The 20,727-nt window shown below is 42.9% G+C and overlaps 2 protein-coding genes and 1 pseudogene across 3 annotated transcripts in view; 2 read left to right on the top strand and 1 right to left on the bottom strand.

Moving 5' to 3' along the window:
• Positions 1 to 1,067: 1,067 nt before the first annotated feature.
• LOC139422411 (profilin-2 pseudogene) lies at positions 1,068 to 1,496 on the top strand (annotated as a pseudogene).
• A 2,416-nt stretch (positions 1,497 to 3,912) lies between these two features.
• Positions 3,913 to 8,927, top strand: LOC139422907 (E3 ubiquitin-protein ligase TRIM62-like). Its single transcript, XM_071174371.1, has 6 exons — positions 3,913 to 4,629; positions 5,113 to 5,208; positions 5,356 to 5,589; positions 6,237 to 6,259; positions 6,362 to 6,477; positions 7,718 to 8,927. Exons 1-6 carry the CDS (start codon positions 3,997 to 3,999, stop codon positions 8,260 to 8,262), a joined length of 1,647 nt encoding a protein of 548 aa, XP_071030472.1. The 5' UTR covers positions 3,913 to 3,996; the 3' UTR covers positions 8,263 to 8,927.
• Positions 8,928 to 10,895: 1,968 nt separating this feature from the next.
• LOC139422906 (bone morphogenetic protein 1-like) overlaps positions 10,896 to 20,727 on the bottom strand; it is a 52,535-nt gene continuing 42,703 nt past the window's right edge. The window contains exons 14-20 of one of the 2 annotated variants that reach the window (XM_071174370.1): positions 15,513 to 15,673; positions 15,087 to 15,267; positions 14,813 to 14,938; positions 14,478 to 14,605; positions 13,851 to 14,064; positions 12,316 to 12,566; positions 10,896 to 12,163 (exon numbers count right to left, since the gene is read on the bottom strand). In XM_071174370.1, coding sequence (XP_071030471.1) covers positions 12,029 to 12,163; positions 12,316 to 12,566; positions 13,851 to 14,064; positions 14,478 to 14,605; positions 14,813 to 14,938; positions 15,087 to 15,267; positions 15,513 to 15,673 — 1,196 coding nt within the window. In that variant the 3' untranslated portion in view covers positions 10,896 to 12,028. Of the gene's footprint in view, positions 12,164 to 12,315; positions 12,567 to 13,850; positions 14,065 to 14,477; positions 14,606 to 14,812; positions 14,939 to 15,086; positions 15,268 to 15,512; positions 15,677 to 20,727 lie in introns of both variants that reach the window. The other variant, XM_071174369.1, reaches the window with a different exon arrangement.

The raw sequence follows: 20,727 nt of genomic DNA, 5'->3' as shown, positions 1-20,727 counted from the left end.
CTTCAAGTGTGTGCTCCAAGAGCTAAATGAGATGGGTGGGGCTATGACTTAAGAGTGTGTGAACGATGCTGAATGGGTGTAGACAAAGAAGAGCTCTTCACTAGATACCAACACATTCAAAGGCCATTTTCTCAAAAGTGAGTTTAAAAGTTGATCAACTTTCAAAGCAGATTTACTTTCCCATTGTTCCTCAAATGCAGAGAATGATATACAATTTTGTAGCCCTGAGTCTCTACTTTTATCCAATGTAAAAAATAAAATAAAAAACACAATTTCAAATGTTGCTACATAAGACCAAATCCAGGTGTTAAGTCACATTTGAGTATCATGTTGTAGCCTAAACCTATCGACGTTACATTGAACTGGGTGAATGGAATATGAATGACAGTCATCCAACATGCTGTAATAGAAATAAGGCCATGCTCATGAAAAAATAAATGTGTCCTCCCTCATCATAAACAGCACTGACCGCCACTGGTTTGCAAGGTACTGGATACATTTGTTTTCAGCAATAGTCAGGTATTTTGTTGGAAACTAACATTTTGTTAGGCTTGGGGTGATCAGATATTATGAATGGAGTTAAACACAAAAAAAGTTATTGGCTGAATTTAATTACTGATTTTATTTATTTTCTAATTTTCTCCACCCCACTTCAGATGAGTATATCCATGAGTAATATAATTCCATCTCCTGCCATTCCTAGATCCTGTATGTGAATTATAATACAGGTAATGGCAGACTTGCACTTTGGCCACTAGATGTCTGTATTCTACTTCTAATTCAGTGGTAGGCTTTGTGCAACAAAAGGGGATGACATTATTAGTTATCCTTTGTGACATCACAGAAGTCTGAGACGCTTCAGTTGACACAGTGGCAGTATTTCACTGACATGTTTTCCCCACACCAACAAGGTAGGTTTTTAGGGAATTCTCAATATGGACCCATGTTGGTAGATAATCAATTCTCTCCATACTTGATCACCATTCTGCACACTTTCTGCTTTACTTATCTCAGGCTAAAATAAATTAATATTTTCAGGGACACATCCCTCCACCCCCTCCCCAGGAATGGCATTGCCCAGCTTGCAGCACTATGTGGACAGGTTGATGTTTGAGGGCCAGTGTGCAGACTGTGCGTTGGTGAACGTCAGTACCCGCAGGGTGATGGCGGCCACTCCAGGGGGATCACTGGAACATCTGACCCGGCGTGAGATTAGGAGGATACTGACCAGGAAGAGAGAGGCCATCCAGACCCAGGGAGTGAGCCTGGGGGGGCTGCGCTGTGCCCTGGTGAGGGACAACATGGTCACCCCAGGGGAGAGGTCAATGGACCTGCGCACCAAGCACAGGCCCAGCCGGGGTGTGGCCGTGCGCCGGACACGCCATCTCCTCCTGGTGCTCCTCGGCAACAGGGGGATCAGCAGCGGATTCCTCAATCACAAGGCCTATCAGATGGCTGCATGCCTTCGCAACGCAGGATCATCACAACTTGCTTGAATTTACTGCTTACCTGTATGTACTGCTTACCTGAACTCTTGCTTGGGAGGATATTCCTGTGTCATGGACAGTATGGGATATTTGAGTAAACTCAGTTGAAACCGTCTAAAACTGTCTACACTGTGTCCTGTAGTTAGTGACATATTTGTGCTTCTTTAATTGTGTAGTGACCTAGAATACAGTAACCTAGTATGCAAGACAAGTACACACGAGTCTGTATGGCCAGGTCCCACATTGTCATTACAGTATTACATGGTCAGCCACAGACCAGGATAAACAGGCAATGTGACAATAACTGACAAAAAGACAGTTAAAAAGTTAAGTGTCAGACACTCAGTTTAACAAGTAGTAGGCTAAGTATGCCTGCTGCTTGGAATACTAGACACCAATAGCAGAGTAAATACGTACCCTGTCAAGAATCTTGGAGAAATGGTCACACATTGCGTTCATAACTTGCATAATAGCATAACATGAGTCTAAGGTCTATAATATACCTTCAGAACAGAATGTATTAGAGACGTGAACAATTAAGGAAGAAATGTGACTCATGCATGCAGTGCCTGATATTAACATCAGGTAGAAGAAATAAAAAAGGGCATATGCTCAAAATATGACTTCAGCCCATAGTGTTTGACAAGGTGTTTGTCTACATTGGAGTGCACCTAAAAGTAACCAGCTAGCGCAGGCTGACACTGTACTGGTTATTGAACTTAATTGCGTTGAACTATCCTCCCCACATTGTCTGATACTACTGCGCTGTTGGAACTAGGAATACAAGCATATTGCTACACCCACAATAATATCTGCTAAATCAAATCAAATGTATTTATATAGCCCTTCGTACATCAGCTGATATGTCAAAGTGCTGTACAGAAACCCAGCCTAAAACCCCAAATAGCAAGCAATGCAGGTGCACGTTGGCGAGGAAAAACTCCCTAGAAAGGCCGAAACCTAGAGAGGAACTAGGCTATGAGGGGTGGACAGTCCTCTTCTGGCTGTGCCGGGTGGAGATTATAACAGAACATGGCCAAGATGTTCAAATGTTCTTAAATGACCAGCATGGTCAAATAGTATGTCTGGGACAGATAGCACGTCCGGTGAACAGGTCAGGATTCCATAGCCACAGGCAGAACAATTGAAACTGGAGCAGCAGCACGGCCAGGTGGACTGGGGACAGCAAGGAGTCATCATGCCAGGTGGTCCTGAGGCATGGTCCTAGGGCTCAGGTCCTCCGAGAGAGAGAGAGAAAGAAAGAGAATTAGAGAGAGCATACTTAAATTCACACAGGACACCGGATAAGACAGGAGAAATACTCCAGATATAACAGACTGACCCCAGCCCCCCGACCCAAACTATTGCAGCATAAATACTGGAGGCTGAGACAGGAGGGGTCAGGAGACACTTTGGCCCCATCCGATGATACCCCCGGACAGGGACAAACAGGAAGGATATAACCCCACCCACTTCACCAAAGCACAGCCCCCACACCACTAGAGGGATATCTTCAACCACCAACTTACCATTCTGAGACAAGGCCGAGTATAGCCCACAAAGATCTCCGCCACGGCACAACCCAAGGGGGGGCGCCAACCCAGACAGGAAGATCACATCAGTGATCTGTGTATGTGTATAATAAAATTAGATTTGATAAATGCACACACTTCTATTGGAAAGTTCAGTTATGAAAAACCTGTTTGGGTACTCACATGAACATGGGTGTAGTTGGCTATAGCTGACTGGAGCTCCAGATGTGCGAGTACACACATCAAGGTACTATTTAAGCACAGTAGGCTCCCACACTTAGGAGTTTATAGAGAACAGCCATCACTGTTCACTTATATATTTTTGTATACATTTTCTGCCAGTTGATTATATATTTTGTCAGTGATGTTACAGTATATGGCTCTTTGAAATAATTTAATACCATTGTTTAGTGTCATGCAAAATGTAGGTTGTTTTCCAGCCAGCTAAAGAAAAAATAGGGCACATCTGTTTTGACTCAAAGTTTTCACATACAATACTGTAGGCCTAAACACACACACACACACACACACACACACACACACACACACACACACACACACACACACACACACACACTAGGGATTAACTGATTCCCATAACTAAGCATTATAGTAAAGTGGATTATTAACAATGCTATTCTGCTCAAGAACCAGGACTGCACTGCAGTTACCACCATAACTTCTCTACACAAACAATCACAAACAAGACCATGGCTGGCCTGCCTTATTTTCCTGACTTTAGCTCTGACATCAGAGGGGGAGTTTACAAGGGGGCCCACAGAGCACCCCTGCCTATCTGGGATGGAGCAATAGAGAGGCCGCCTCCTCACCAGCCCCTTCCTTTCCCACAGTCAACAGGAAGACTGAGCTGAGTCAGAGCAGAGACCAGACAGAGAGGACCCAAACGCTCAGGAGAAGGTGGACGTCTCAAAAGCTTCCAATCCAGCACAAAAAAAACGATAATTCTGAAAGAAGGAATGAACATAAGGAGTAAGAATCACAGAGAGGTGGAGAAACTCCAGTTAGCGTCTCCACACAACGTCGAGGTGGAGAAATCAGACAAGAAAAGTTCCAAAAACAGGGAGGGGGAGCTTCCAATGCAAACTACAAAGGAAAAGCAGAGGTCGTCTAGTATGGCTGGGCAAGTATCCAAGAGCTCAGCACAGCGACTCAGCCGAGACCTGACCTGTTCTATCTGCCTGGACCTCTTCAAGCAGCCTGTCTCCCTGCCCTGCGACCACACCTTCTGCCAGGCATGTATCACTGGCTACTGGACGGGCCCCAGAGGCCAGGTCCAGGGGGGGTCCGGATCCTGTCCCCAGTGCAGGAAGGTCTTCCCTGGCCAGAGCTACCGGCCCAACCGCATCGTGGGTAACATAGTGGAGAGCTACTGCCAGGGCCTGGAGGAGAGAGAGGGGCTGCTGGGGGACATGGGGGTACCAGAGAGGAGCCTTGCTCCTGCTCCTGCCCCGTGCTGTGCCCGGCACCGAGAGGAGCTGAAGCTCTACTGTGAGGAGGACCAAGAGCTGTTGTGTTTGGTGTGTGGACTCTCTCAGGAGCACCGGAACCACAACATGGTGTGTGTCCATGAGGCACAGCAGAGATACAGGGTAAGTCCAAATTCTATTTGACTTGTGTTGCCTTGTTACACTCTTACATTTTTCAAAGAATGCTAGTAAAAGGCTTAGCTCAGAGTTAAAAAACAACTCAACCAAGGGTCCCAGTTGCAGGGGAAATTGAAGAAAGGTGGTGCTATGGACTGAGCAGTAGAATTTTGCTTGGGAGGAATTGAAGCAAAAAAAGTTGATTTGATCAAATGTTGCACAAAAAAAACAAAGTGACTTGACATCAACAACTACAATGTCAATGACTTGTCACATCACTTTATGTGTCACTTTTTTCTGTAAGACAAACTGCACATTATTCTCCCCACATTCTCTTGTTATGAGTTGCATCCGGATTGTTTCCCATAACATTCATATTCCAGCCCCACTCCAACAGCAGATTACTGTACTTACTGTAAGGCCTGGTGTAGAGAACAGAAGCCTGATGCCGACTTTGAATCATGCTGCTACTTTATTCTGGCCATGCAGGCGTCTCTCAGCAGTTCCATGGACTCTCTGAAAGGGGAGCTGAACACAGCCCTGCAGTGTGAGAGAGAGACTGAGGACGAGGTCAAGAAGCTCAAGGTGAAACGCTCAAGTATCTACAGCTTGTAACAATCTGTACATTGCACTTAAACCTTGAGTGTCTCATAAACCTTGACCCTCTTGAACTAACTGCCATTGCAAATGAGCCCCCCCCCCTAAAACCCCACACACTTTCTGTCCCCCCAGGAGCACACGGCAGACCTGAAGCAGCGCATCGAGGCCCAGTTCAGCGACCTGCACCAGTTTCTGTACCAGGAAGAGAAGCTGCTGCAGGTGAAGCTGAAGACAGAGGAGCGCAGGGAGCTGATCAGACTGGACGAACACAAGGCCCTGCTCTGTGTGGAGGTCTGCCGTCTGCAGAGGGCCCTGAATGAGATCGAGGACAAGCTGAGGGAACAGGACCCCTTTACATTGCTGCGGGTGAGAGACAGGGTAATTCTAGGCTGGTGGAATTTCACATGAGAAGTAACTCAATGAGCCTCCTTGACGGGGGAATGTGAAAAATATGTGTTTCACACTGAAAAGTTTTAGGTTCGATTTTATGTTATTTTGCTTGTGCTGTTTGAAAATGATGTACTGGATGGGAGGACAAAATTAGCTTGCACACTTCTAGACATTTACATCTGCTGTAATAAGTTAGTAAGTAACCATTCTAGGCATTCTACGGGAAGGTCTTTCTGATAGCAATGAGTAGAGTAGTACTTCATTGATCCCAACTTGGGAAATTCACTCAGCATTATCCTTGATAAGGACAAGACCCTTATCAATGACAAACACATACAATACACACAATGGCCCTCCAGAGTGCAGGGAGGGACCCTTCAGGGTGGAGCAAAGGCAGGATGTGGGCCCATGACCTCACTCCTGGTCAATGGTGAGGATAAGGAGATTATTTGGAAAGCAGGCTCAGACCCAGGGACTTTCCCCCAACCACTGGGAGATCCCACAGGGCCGGGATAGCGTGAGCTCAGACACTGATGTCATGTGGAAAACAGCTTTCTCTCATTTTACCCACTGCCAAAACTAATCAGCACACTCTCCCCTCTGTTTTTCCTGTCTCGTCCCAGAATATCAAGACCCTGGTCCAGAGGTGAGTGCGTGATGGGACGTGGGACCTTTTAGATTATTATTCCATAATGGAGTTTTCATGTTTCTGATATGTATTGTCTGAAGCTTGTGTTGCCTTTGGCAGGCCGACTCCCAAGTTTGAAAAGCCTACTCTCACGGCCCCCAGCCTGTGTGAGGGTCGGTTCGCAGGGCCCCTGCAGTACCGAGTGTGGAAATCACTGAAAGGAAGCATCTACCCAGGTACTGTAAGGCATTAACCTTTAGAGTGGAGGCTGCTGAGGGGAGGAAGGCTTATAATAATGGTTGTTATGGAGTCAATGGAATGGTATCAATCACATGGAAGCCATGTTTGATACCATTCCAATGACTCCATTCCAGCCATTATTATGAGCTGTCCTCCCCTCAGCTGCCTCCACTGAACCTTTAGTAGAGTGACTGATAATTACAGCACTAAGGAGCAATAATTCAGGAGCTTTCAGCAACTATTTTTCCTCTGCAACATACATGAATTGCCCAGAATTGACTACTTGACAGTTGTTTTGTTATTTAAAATGAAAAGTTGAAACTGCTACTGAGAATTATACTGTGTTCACATTGTCAAATCAAATCAAATTGTATTTGTCACATACACATGGTTAGCAGATGTTAATGCGAGTGTAGCGAAATGCTTGTGCTTCTAGTTCCGACAATGCAGTAATAACCAACGAGTAATCTAACCTAACAATTCCACAACTACTACCTTATACACACAAGTGTAAAGGGATAAAGAATATGTACATAAAGATATATGAATGAGTGATGGTACAGAACGGCATAGGCAAGATGCAGTAGATGGTATAGAGTACAGTATATACATATGAGATGAGTAATGTAGGGTATATAAACATAAAGTGGCATAGTTTAAAATGGCTAGTGATACATTTATTACATAAAGATGGCAAGATGCAGTACATGATATAGAGTACAGTATATACATATATATATGAGATGAGTAATGTAGGGTATGTAAACATTATATTAAGTGGCATTGTTTAAAGTGGCTAGTGATACAATTTTTTACATCAATTCCCATCAATTTCTATTATTAAAGTGGCTGGAGTTGAGTCAGTATGTTGGCAGCAGCCACTCAATGTTAGTGGTGGCTGGTTGAGATAGAAGCTGTTTTTCAGTCTCTCGGTCCCTGCTTTGATACACCTGTACTGACCTCGCCTTCTGGATGATAGCGGGGTGAACAGGCAGTGGCTCGGGTAGTTGTTGTCCTTGATTATCTTTATGGCCTTCCTGTGACATCGGGTGGTGTAGGTGTCCTGGAGGGCAGGTAGTTTGCCCCCGGTGATGCGTTGTGCAGACCTCACTACCCTCTGGAGAGCCTTACGGTTGTGGGCGGAGAGCCTTATGGTTGTAATGCTTTGTATCTGTGTCATGGCATGTAAAATCATGCAATACCTAACTTGACCAACTAATTTTCTCTTATTTTCAGTTCCGGCCGCCATCACCTTGAATTCGAGCACGGCCAACCCCTGGCTTAGCCTGACCTCCTCCCTCACCTGTGTCCGCTACCAGACCTTCAACCACTCTGTCCAGGACAACCCCAACCGCTTCAATGCTGCATTGTCCCTGTTGGGCAGTCAGGGCTTCACCTACGGTCGCCACTACTGGGAGATAGAGGTCTACAGCAGCACTGTGTGGACCGTGGGTGTGGCTAGAGAAACTGTATCGAGGAAGGGAGTAATCAAAGCCTTGCCGGCCAATGGCTTTTGGACCCTGTCCCTGTCCTATGGAATACAGTACATGGCCTGTACATCACCCCCTACTGTGCTTTCACTGGAGGAGCCTCTGGCTAGGATAGGGGTATATCTGGATTATAAGAGGGGTCTGGTGTCTTTCTACAATGCAGAGAGCATGACACATCTCTATACGTTCCGTGAAACCTTCACAGAGACGTTGTACCCCTACTTCAATCTGGGATTCCTGGATAAAGTGCATGAGAATGAGCCCCTCAAAGTTTTCCTTCCCAAAATCTGACAGAGGCCACCACTTCTCACATCTATTCCCCACAAAGCCTGAGGCCATCCTTACACTGGTGTGGTGCTAAAATACCCTCAGAATCTAACTGTTAGATTATAAGCTATATATAATATATTATATATATTATATATAGCTATTATATTGTTTGAGATGTTAGAGAGAGTAAGCAGGCCAACTGTAAATAATAAATTTTTCAAATGTAATCTTGATGTGGGCCAGAGCTTCACCATCAAGGTTTGTTAAATGTATGTATGCGCAATAACCTTTTGCAGTATTACAGTGTAAATTGTACGTGACTGGCGTAAACAGAATGATGAATACAAAATTGCCTTATCGTGTAAGGCAGTTCAATATTTTGAGACATAAATGGGCCAACTATTTGAATAAGTAATCTTCAATGCATAATAATAATATTGTAGTGAATTGTGGATATCATCAGTATTTCAAACGTTCACCTCACAATACTGTACCATTCAAAATATATAAGAATTTGTTTTGTGTCTCTGTGTTGAAATAGAACCTGATATTTGATCTGGACAGTCTCAGCACAAACAGTAACCGGCATAAACACACTTCTGCATGGTGGATTTGTGCATATCAGAGCACAGGAAAGAGGAAGCTCATTAAGAGGTCATTTGAAAAGAGTTTTCTGTGTGGTTGTGTCAGTCTTTCTTCCTGTGATCCTTTTGGCTTAGCCTACAGTACATTGAACCGAGCTGAGTAATGCGTCAAAAATATTGGAGTAAAATTGATGGACCATTTCCAAGAAATCCCTGACTAATCAAGAAAGAGAGGGAGAGAGCGAGCGAGCAGTTTTAAACCTGCACAGTGATTTTTTTGTGTGTACCATTAGCAGTAGCACTTTGAGGAAAACATTCTCATTCCACCATGCAGGCGGATACAACCCACACACATCAGGAGTGGTCCCGTGTGACTCAGTTGTTAGAGCATGCCACTAGCATCACCAGGGTTGTGGGTTTGATTAGTATGAAAATGTGTCTTGAGTATTTGGGCAAATTCACTTTTCAGTGAATTAAAGTAGTATATTTTGTGTCCCATATTCCTAGCACGCAATGAATGCATCAAGCTTGTGATGCATTTGCAGTTTATTTTAGTTGTGTTTCAGATTATTTTGTGCCCAATAGAAATTAATGGTAAATAACGTATTGTGTCATTTTGAAGTGCCTTTCATTGTAAATAAAAACATAATTTGTTTCATGACACTTCTACATTAATGTGGATGCTACCATGATTACGGATAACCATGAATAATGATGAGTGAGAAAATGAAAGAGTGATAAATATCAAACCCCCAAAAAAATGTTAACCTCCCTTGTTATTGGTAATAGTGAGAAGGTAGCATGTTTTGGGGGTATAATCTTTGTGCCTCTGTAACTTTCACACTCATTATTTAGGATTGATTCAGGATAATCCATAATCATGATAGCATCGACATTAATGTAGAAGTGCTTGTAAACATATTATATTATTATTTACAATAAAAGTGACTCCAAAATGACACAATACATTATTTACCATTAATTTCTATTAGGCACAAAATAATCTGAAACACAACCAAAGCAAACTACAAATGCATCCAACAAGTTTGTAGAGTCACAAGCTTGATGTAGTAATTGTGCGCTAGGAATATGGGACCAAATATTACAATGTTTGACTACTTTAATATGTTATAAGTGAATTTGTCCAAATACTTACGACACCTTCAAATGGGGGAACTAGATACATTAAGTGCTTCAATTTTTAAACGGTAAAAGAGATATGTATGAAAATACCCTCAAATAAAAGGTGACATTCTGAACTGTCACCTCATATATAACATTTGGTCTTAAATCCAAAATGGAGTGTAGAGCCAAATGAAATGTTTTAGCTTCACTGTCCAAATAAATACAGTTGAAGTCGGAAGTTTACATACACCTTAGCCAATGTCACGCCCTGGCCATAGAGAGGATTTTATTCTCCATTTTGGTTAGGCCAGGGTGTGACTAGGGTGGGCATTCTATGTCCTTTTTCTATGATTTTCTATGTGTTTGGCCGGGTTTGGTTCTCAATCAGAGGCAGCTGTCTATCGTTGTCTCTGATTGAGAACCATACTTAGGTACCCGTTTCCCCCACCTGTTTTGTGGGACGTTAACTTTGACTTTGTTCAGGGCACATAGCCCAAAGCGTCACGGTTTGGGTTGGTTCTTTGTTTTGTCGGTGTCATTTTTAATAAAAAGAAAATGTACGCTTACCATGCTGCACCTTGGTCCAGTCCTTCAGCCAGCCGTGACAGCCAAATACAGTTAAACTCAGTTTTTCACAATTCCTGACATTTAATCCAAGTAAAAACTCACTGTCGTATGTCAGTTAGGATCACCACTTTATTTTAAGAATGTGAAATGTCAGAATAATAGTAGAGAGTGATTTATTTCAGCTTTTATTTCTTTCATCCCATTCCCAGTGGGTCAGAAGTTTACATACACTCAATTAGTATTTGGTAGCATTGCCTTTAAAATTATTTAACTTTGTCACGACTTCCGCCGAAGCCGGTCCCTCTCCTTGTTCGGGTGGCGTTCGGCGGTCGACGTCACCGGTCTTCTAGCCATCGACGCTCCACTTTTCATTTTCCATTTGTTTTGTCTTGGTTTTCCGCACACCTGGTTCACATTCCCTCATCTGACTAAATGTATTTTACCCTCTGTTCCCCCCATGTCTGTGTGTGGAATTGTTTTTTTTGTTTCGTGTGGTTCGCGCCGGGTATGTGTTTGACCCGTGTGTTTTGTTTATTGTACCGTTTGTGGACTTTGGGCGTTATCGCTATTTTCCTGGGGCATGAATAATGTAGATGTCCTAAACGACTTGCCAAAACTATAGTTTGTTAACAAGAAATGTGTGGAGTGCTTGAAAAACTAGTTTAATTGACTCCAACCTAAGTGTATGTAAACTTCCGACTTCAACTGTACGTAAGGGAGTCTTTATTTGGGACAAATCATAAAAACAATTGGAAAAGAACAGACCACCACCTTAATCTACAGTTATCTATATTTATTAGCCTATCCCTTGAAAAGAATAACAACACATGTTCACTTTTCTTCTTCTGCTAACATCAATCATGTGTGTGTGTGTGTGGGTGGGTGGGGGGGGTATGAATCATCCCTGTTCTGCATTGCAAGACCATACTAATTACAACTGTGTGCTCAAAACAAATTTCCCCGGTTCTATCCGTCTTTCCTAATCATCAATGTGCAACCCTCAATGATACACAGTATAGTGCCAAGATTTAAGTCAAGAGTAGATAGACATATTTAGGAACCAAGGCAAGGTGGGAAGGTTATCTTCCCAAGAAGTTAGGGCTCAGCTGGATTTCAAGTTAGGAGGTGGTTGGGGAACTTGGGAGGTTGTTGGGGAACCTATTCCCTAAAACCCTGACAATCCTGTATCCTATACAGTTATACCACCATCCCACTGATCCTTACAGGCCTGTGGGATCCTTTTTGTTATCTTGAGGAAATGACAAACTTTTGGGGAATTCATTTCAGATGTCCCACACATATCCACTCTCTCGGCCACCCTCCCTAATCTAAATGATACAAACTTGAAAACGCTCTCTACTGCTGCATGGCTTGACTCCTTACAGCTGGCTTTGGGCGGAGTGGGGTATGGGGGGGGGGGCAGCTATCCAAGCATCCGCTCCTCTTAGGGAACTGGGAGTGTCAACACTTTGGGGTGCACAGTCTCCTCTTAAGTCTTGGTAAAGAGGGGTTCACTTGCTTGTGTGCAATGTGTCTTGGAACTTTGTGCTCGTGTACCGTACATGGAAGCCCTTCTTATTGATGGTATCATCAGAATGGAACTTTATAACAATGGCATCCCCAGCAGAGTAGATTTCCTCAGGAGGCTGGAAGATAAATAAAAAGAGAGAGAGAGAAAGATTATCTTATACCTCTACATTTAAGTAGGAAAACACCCCTGCCATTTTGTGAATGCACTATATATGTACAGTAGTTGTTACAGTCTAGTAGGTGTACTGAAACCTTTTGTTGTCCTTACCCCAGATCCACAGTAGCGACCAAGCCTTGGGGCCTTGACATCAGCACCATCAAATAGTTCAATGTAGTCATAGCCACAGTCTGCCTCTTCCTCAATCTCAAAGGTTTGGAAGATGAGCTCTACTCCATAGCCCTTCTCAGCGGATACCACCCACTGGCAGTCAGACGCCCCTGGGTAGTTGTTATCCCCAAACTGGGCGTGCGAATAAAGATCTTTGGTCTTGACCTCAGCTTTCAGGCTTCCTCCACACTCTGAGAATGCACAGCCACAAAAAAAGAGACAGAGCCTCAGAGAAGGAACTCATTGAGATATGGAATGTCCAATTTATCAACAAATAATTCTCTGAAAGGCAGTGTTTCTCCTCTACATTCCATGTGGGATTCTATAACATTATACCCATCTGAAAAAGCTGACCTGTTGTCCCTTTGTTTTCTTGGTTGAAAGAGACCAAAAACCACAAACCCAGGTGGCAACATGGGCATTGTCACCCCCAATCATACTAATGAATTCATATCTCATTATTCATGGGTCCTGACAAAAAATGTAGATGTTGTCACGCTGCCTGCTGAATCACACATTACAAACATAATGTACTGTACGTTAGGGATAATATAATACCAAGACAAGATGAGAATCAAAAACCAGAGACATTGACATCAGCATACAAGAATACCTTTGCATCAGTAGACACAGAGAGATAATCATTAATGATGGAGGTAAACAATGGTCCCAGGATCAAAACCTTGTTGCACATCCTTTTCAACCTCCCAGTAATTAGAGTTGTCTTTTGTCAAAAAGTAAGCCTTTTTGATTGATCTGAGGGACAAAATTAGTCCCAACTGGATCAAAGGCCTTGGTAAGATGAATGAATACCACTTAACTGGTCTGCTGGAGTTAATGGATTATTATTAGTGTTACGCTCCCCAGTTTCTGTGTTGTGGGTTTGTATGTGTGTGTAATTCAGGAAATGGTTTTCTGGAATCCTAAAGCCACAAACCCCATCGCTGATTGGAGCTCTGACCCCTCCCCCTCATCAGGGGAAACAGCTGTCTCTTCAATTAAGAATGCCTTCTCCAGCTTGATAAAAGCCAGTGACTCCTTAATATTACTTTCTTTGCTTTGGTTCCGTCCAGCCCCTTTTCCCCATTTTACCGTGTTAAGGAATATTAATTTCCCTGTAAACGGTATTTTTCTCTGCCTCTGTCGTCCTTCCCAGCACCTACGATCACATACTTTTTCACTTCACTGGGAGTTGAGATGTAGCAGGTTGATGCGTTCCATCCTCCAAGAGGCGTACGTAACATTTATTATCAATATCTTAATTAGGTTATGGCAGTGGATTGACCAGACCTACATGGAAAAAGGTTGAATAATGTATTATACAATGAATATTAGTTGAATATTCTCATCTCTGAAATCAAAACAACATGTTAGCAGTTCAACCATATACCTGTGTGCACCAATGAGAATTATCCATTTCAATCCTTTTCTTTCTGGTATCACAAAATGCTAATGCCAGTGTATGTGTCACCCACCTGCACTGTGTGAAGCCTCAAAGCCTCTCTTCTGGACTGAGTTATCAGAGAAGAAGCGCATAAACATTTCGTTGCCGCTGGAGATGACTGGCGAGGGTTTCTTGATGCCACAGAAGCGTCCCAGACTAGGGGCCCGGCCATCCTGCCCATCGTAGATCTCCAGGTGGTCGTAGGCACACTCCAGGTGAGCCTCCATGTCGATCTCATTGAAAACCTTAAAAGTGAATGTAGATTCAGTGAGGTAGGTGGTGAGCTATTAACAACGGTAATAATCTACATGACCCATCTTCCACTAATGACTATGTACCGTTATAATGTAAATTGTAAGCATTACATAAGAGGTGTCTTTAAAACTATGCCAATCCCTACATATATTTACATTTCTACCTCAATTACCTTGTACTCCTGCACATCAACTCAGTACTGGTACCCTGTGTATATAGCCAAGTTATCGTTACTCATTGAGCATTTATTCCTCGTGTTATTATTTTTCTATTATTTCTCTCTCTGCATTGTTGGGAAGGGCCCATAAGTAAGCATTTCACTGTTAGTCTACACCTGTTGTTTATGAAGCATGTGACAAATAAAATTTGACTTGGTTTGATCATGACACAGCAGTAAACATACGATTTTGATGCGGTGGCCTGGGGTGGTGGAGAGGGCCCAGGTACAGGCCTTCTTGCTGGGGTATTTGTCAGGCCAGTTGGGGCTGGTGATGGTGCCTAACACATTGCTCACCACATGATCACAGCCAGCTGAAAGATAAACATGGCTGATTCAATCAGTAATCTAAGAGGACATATCCTATCCCCAACTTTTTGATGTCATAATCCATGTAAAATAGGATGTCAATGGCTGTATGTAAATACTGGATGGATAAATATGGATAGGTACATGTATGAACAGAAATAGCTCTATGTAAATGTATGGATAAATCCATTAAAATAGGAGTTATTCTGTACCTTCCTTGCAGTCATGTTTATTGTCATGCAGCACAAAGCCACTACGACACTGACAACTGTAGCTCCCGAAGGTATTGACACACTCTTGTTGGCAGCCTCCGTTCTCCTTAGAGCACTCGTCCTTGTCTGCATGGGAACAGAACATTGTCAGAAATTGCTAAACCCACCTACAGTAAACCCTTTGACACTAGACTGTTCGAGCCATTGACCATATACTTTAAACATACTTTAAATGTATGTTTGATGCAACAAAAAAAAAAGTTTCAAGGCTTACCAGAGAAGAATTGGGCTTTGAAGCCTTTCTTTGACACTGTGTTGTCTGATTTGAACTCAATGCGCATGTTGTTGTATTGGGAGGTGACGGTTTCTGGTTTCTCAGTTCCACAAAACTTCCCATGAAGCCTGGAGTCAGCGGTCAGTCCACTCCTCACCTCCACATAATCATATTTACACACCTGAGGGAAGAAGAGACCACATAGGACATGTCAGACACACCTCAAGAGGATCTGGAGCAAGTACTATGGAATAACTCAAAGTAAACCACAGCACACACACACAGCTTACAGGACTAGACAATAATTTCCCTCATGAGCAGAGATCTTCATGGTCACCTTCACTGTGAAGTCATTGTAAATGCCCATTCCTGCCCACTCACAACATTTGTAAGCATTATAGGGTGTTCTCAGGCTCTAATGCTTACATCGTTGCCCTCGGTCTCAAAGACATCAAACAGCAGGGTGATGTGGTAATGTGTGGGGGCCACCAGCTGCCAAACACAGTTCTTGTTGGGGGGGTATTCTTTGGGCCAGCCGGGGGTGTTGATGGAGCCATTAAGCTTGGTAATGAAGCCTCCACACGCAGCTGCTGGGGGGATACAGAGCTGACATTAGAGGTGGCCACGAGGCAACAACTCAAACCACATAGGTTATAGTTTAGGGAAGGTGGAACTTGTTCACAGTTCAATAAAGTATGAAGCACGTGAATGTGACACAATGTCAAAATACTACTCCCTATGTTTCAAACTGCAACATTAATTAAGCAAATAAAAAAGTCAGGTCATACCTATGTAGTCCTGTTATGAAATATGTACCAGGGTTTGAATCAAAGCTCTACAAAATGAAATAATCATCCACTAAGTACAGCAATTAAGAATAACCACATTTCGAGTGGCAGTAGGAAATAAAAAAGAAAGTGACAGGTTTATACCACACACAGTGCAATCATGTCGTCTTAATGCAAAAGAGGGTAAAACACACCAACTAATGTAACCTCCCATATGGATAAGTAATATATGGCCAAACGTTTGGACACACCTACTCATTCAAGGGTTTTTCTTTTAAAAAAAACAAAAAAATTCTACATTGTACAACTATGAAATAACACATATGGAATCCTGTAGTAACCAAAATATATTTTAGATTCTTCAAAGGACAGTAGCCACTCTTTGCCTTGACCGCTTTGCACACTCTTGGCAGTTTCTCAACCAGCTTCACCTGGAATGCTTTTCCAGCAGTCTTGAAGAAGTTCCCACATATGCTGAGCATATTAGGGGGTGCGTCACCTGAGTGGGTTGAGTCACTGATGTGGTCATCCTGTCTGGGTTGGCGCCCCCCCCCCCCCCCCCCCTTGGGTTGTGCCGTGGCGGAGGTCTTTGTGGGCTATACTCAGCCTTGTCTCAGGATGGTAAGTTGGTGGTTGAAGATATCCCTCTAGTGGTGTGGGGGCTGTGCTTTGGCAAAGTGGGTGGGGTTATATCCTTCCTGTTTGGCCCTGTCCGGGGGTGTCCTCGGATGGGGCCACAGTGTCTCCTCACCCCTCCTGTCTCAGCCTCCAGTATTTATGCTGCAGTAGTTTATGTGTCGGGGGGCTAGGGTCAGTTTGTTATATCTGGAGTACTTCTCCTGTCCTATTCGGTGTCCTGTGTGAATCTAAGTGTGCGTTCTCTAATTCTCTCTTTCTCTCTTTCTCTCTCTCGGAGGACCTGAGCCCTAGGACCATGCCCCAGGACTACCTGACATGATGACTCCTTGCTGTCACCAGTCCACCTGGCCGTGCTGCTGCTCCAGTTTCTTTCAACTGTTCTGCCTTATTATTATTCGACCATGCTGGTCATTAATGAACATTTGAACATCTTGGCCATGTTCTGTTATAATCTCCACCCGGCACAGCCAGAAGAGGACTGGCCATCCCACATATGCTCTCTCTAATTCTCTCTTTCTTTCTCTCTCTCGGAGGACCTGAGCCCTAGGACCATGCCCCAGGAATACCTGACATGATGACTCCTTGTTGTCCCCAGTCCACCTGACTGTGCTGCTGCTCCAGTTTCAACTGTTCTGCCTTATTATTATTCGACCATGCTGGTCATTTATGAACATTTGAACATCTTGACCATGTTCTGTTATAATCTCCACCCGGCACAGCCAGAAGAGGACTGGCCACCCCACATAGCCTGGTTCCTCTCTAGGTTTCTTCCTAGGTTTTGGCCTTTCTAGGGAGTTTTTCCTAGCCACCGTGCTTCTACACCTGCATTGCTTGCTGTTTGGGGTTTTAGGCTGGGTTTCTGTACAGCACTTTGAGATATCAGCTGATGTACGAAGGGCTATATATAAATACATTTGAAAAAATAAATTTGATTTGATATGCTGAGCACTTGTTGGCTGCTTTTCCTTCACTCTGCGGTCCAACTCATCCCAAACCATCTCAATTGGGTTGAGGTCGGGTGATTGGGGAGGCCAAGTCATCTGATGCAGCACCCCATCACTCTCCTTCTTGGTCAAATAGCCCTTACACAGCCTGGAGGTGTTGGGTCATTGTCCTGTTGAAAAACAAATGATAGTGGGACAAACCAGATGGGAAGGCGTATCGCTGCAGAATGCTGTGGTAGCCACGCTGGTTAAGTGTGCAGCAATTCGACCATAAAGGCCTGATTCACGCAGTCTCCTCTGAACAGTTGATGTTGAGATGTGTCTGTTACTTGAACTCTGAAGTATTTATTTGGGCTGCAATATCTTAAGGTTGGTAACTCTAATGAACTTATCCTCTGCAGCAGAGGTAACTCTGGGTCTTCCTTTCCTGTGGCAGTCCTCATGAGAGCCAGTTTCATCATAACACTTGATAGTTTTTGCAACTGCACTTAAAGAAACTTTTAAAGTTCTTGAAATGTTCCAGATTGACTGACCTTCATGTCTTAAAGTAATGATGGACTGTCATTTCTCTTTGCTTATTTTAGCTGTTCTTGCCATAATATGGACTAGGGCAATCTTCTGTAAACCACCCCTACCTTGTCAAAACATAACTGTTTGGCTCAAATGCATTAAGAAGGAAAGAAATTCCACAAATTAACATTTAAAAAGGCACACCTGTTAATTGAAATGCATTCCAGGTGACTACCTCAGGAAGCTGGTTGAGAGAATGCCAAGAGTGTGCTGTCATCCTGGCAAAGGGTGGCTACTTTCAAGAATCTAAAATCTAAAATCTGTTGTTTAACGCGTGAGTTACAAATATCTCTAACAGTCGCCCAGCGTGTTTTTTTTATGCTTGTGATGTCAGAATGTACTCACGGTTCCAAAATTTTATTGTTACACGACAGGACAGTGAACCCGCGCTGCCCTCAAACCAAGGCACGTTGCCTGCTAATTATCTATAGGCTATGTTAAAACTAGTCAATTTCAAATTAAGTTTTACTTTCAAACAACAGTTTGAATTGAGGTTTGTTCCACCTCCTCATTAATTCACAATTGAGGCTTTACTGAGCCGGGGACAAACTTCTCTCTTCAACAAGAGCCCAATCAATTCCCCAGTGTTTCCCCAGATCAAGTATGAAGACATTACGCATCTCTAGTCAGAACAGGCCTTGCACAAACTTTTTCCCCCAGCACATTATTTGGCTGGCACCCGAATTGCCTTCATTGTTTTCCTTACAAACTTTGGACATATATGCGTTCCTATCAAAGTAAGTGGCTTATTTTCTGTATATCGTGTTGTCGTTTCTATTGTAGCACACCATTTGTATGTATGGATCATATGTATGTATGTATGTGCTAATGCTAAGCTATTTGCTGGCTATGTGTGGCGCCATTTTGTTGACATCATACACTGCATTCTGGTTGTCACATAAGCGTCTGTCAGACCAAAGATGTTATAACAAGGGATAGTTCACTTGACTGACTTATGGTGCTTTCAAGACAATTGGGAACTAAAAAAACTACTAGGTTAAACCATGACATCAGTGATCTACAGGTCGGAAGGTCGGAGCTCTAGAAAGAGGCCCAAGTTCCCGAGTTGGAATCCAGAGAGACAATCCCAGTCGGAGCTTGTATTTTTCAAAGTTCCCAGCAGTGATGTTGGAAGTCAGAGATTTACGAGTTCCCAGTAGTTTTGAACACACCATCAGATTGTAATGTTGCCAGCTCAGACCCCCCTAAGGGGTTTATTTTTATTTCGCGTATAAACTTATCCTGTGTTTGCCCCCAATTTATTGATTGATCCCCCATGATAGTAATATTTCCTGCATCATATCCCCCCACAATACATTTCTACCCCCATGGATTTGAAAAAACACCCACAAATTAAATGAACCCCCCCACAAATCCCATTAAAATGGTTTCATCCCTGTTTAGCTTTTGTGATATGATTAGGCTAGGCAGTAGGCTTGTATTTGGTGTGATGATCTGTGAGGTGATAACATTTTACTTGTGTTGCGATTTGTCAAAAACAGTAAACGACTTGTCAAGTCATGTGCTCCGGTTCTTGTATACACTGTAACGAGTACATAGAATATTTGCAATATGCTGAAATGTGGCTAAACTATATTCATATTTTTCAGACAATGGGCACAGCCATCTTTGATGTTGTTTATTTGCGTCTTATAGTGAATGGCATTCTGGGATTAGGGAGTTTTCACCAAGTCAAACATAAACAAACATGGCTGCCATCATAAAGAATATAGACGCTGTTAGCTTAGCTGACACACATCTCCTTTCTAAACAATATTACATTTCTCCCTTCACCAGAGATGTGGTACATTGTAAACAAGTCTAGTGTTAGGTGTCTAACTTTAGTTTTTTTTTTTGTCAGTGCAACCTGTTATTTAGACTGGTTTATGTAATGAGTTTAGCTGTGGATGTGTTCCATGTGATGTTTGGATGATGACTTTCACATTTATCTTTTACAATAGCTGTGTTGCTACTGTTCCAATTACATATTTGTGATCGGATGCTGCAGGGACCACTCAACAATGATCACAAATACGAGATCATACAGGTCAAAGGGTTAACACTTTTTTGGTTACTACATGATTCCATATGTGTTATTTTATAGTTTTGATGTCTTCACTATTATTCTACCATCTAGAAAATAGTTTTTAAAGTTTTTAAAATGCACAAAAACCTATGAATGTTTATTTTCATACCCTATAATTTTGGCTGCCTATAGGGTTATGGAATCACATTGTATTTATAAAACATGGTTTACATGTTGTTGTAATCAATGGCTCTATGTGGTTGTAATACACTTTTATTTTAGGCCCCTCCCCTCAACAACACTAGAAGATGCCTGTGACAACTAACCATTTCAACTAACCATTTCTGTATTTTGTTTTAGAAAAACTGTATAACCGAACACCAAGCTAACTGCACTAACCCTAGCCTGTCGAGCCTATAGGGTTGCTATTAAGTTAGTGGCTAACGTTAGCTGGTTCATGGCTGTGGTAGAGTCTATGTAAGACACGAGTCAATATAATTCTGACCTAACTCAAATTTAAATATCTGGCTGCATCATTATGTCTTTGGATAAGTATTTATGACACAGTGAACTATTTGAAAAATTCTAGGTGGCAAAGCTAAAAGGGGAGAAGATCGGGAGAAAAAAAGACGGATTGGATCCTGAAAAAGAGACCGCAATAATTGGTAAGTAGG

Source organism: Oncorhynchus clarkii, chromosome 12 (assembly GCF_045791955.1).
Source record: "Oncorhynchus clarkii lewisi isolate Uvic-CL-2024 chromosome 12, UVic_Ocla_1.0, whole genome shotgun sequence".
In the NCBI taxonomy this organism is placed as follows: domain Eukaryota; kingdom Metazoa; phylum Chordata; class Actinopteri; order Salmoniformes; family Salmonidae; genus Oncorhynchus; species Oncorhynchus clarkii.
The sequence above is the reverse complement of the archived record's forward strand: the minus strand, read 5'-3'. Positions and strand labels throughout refer to the sequence as shown.

Coding starts and splice junctions, on each gene's coding strand:
- LOC139422907 (XM_071174371.1), top strand. CDS start 3,997: ATGAACATAAGGAGTAAGAATCACAGAGAGGTGGAGAAACTCCAGTTA. Junction 5,209..5,355: donor ACGAGGTCAAGAAGCTCAAG/GTGAAACGCTCA, acceptor CTGTCCCCCCAG/GAGCACACGGCAGACCTGAA. Junction 6,260..6,361: donor ATCAAGACCCTGGTCCAGAG/GTGAGTGCGTGA, acceptor TGCCTTTGGCAG/GCCGACTCCCAAGTTTGAAA.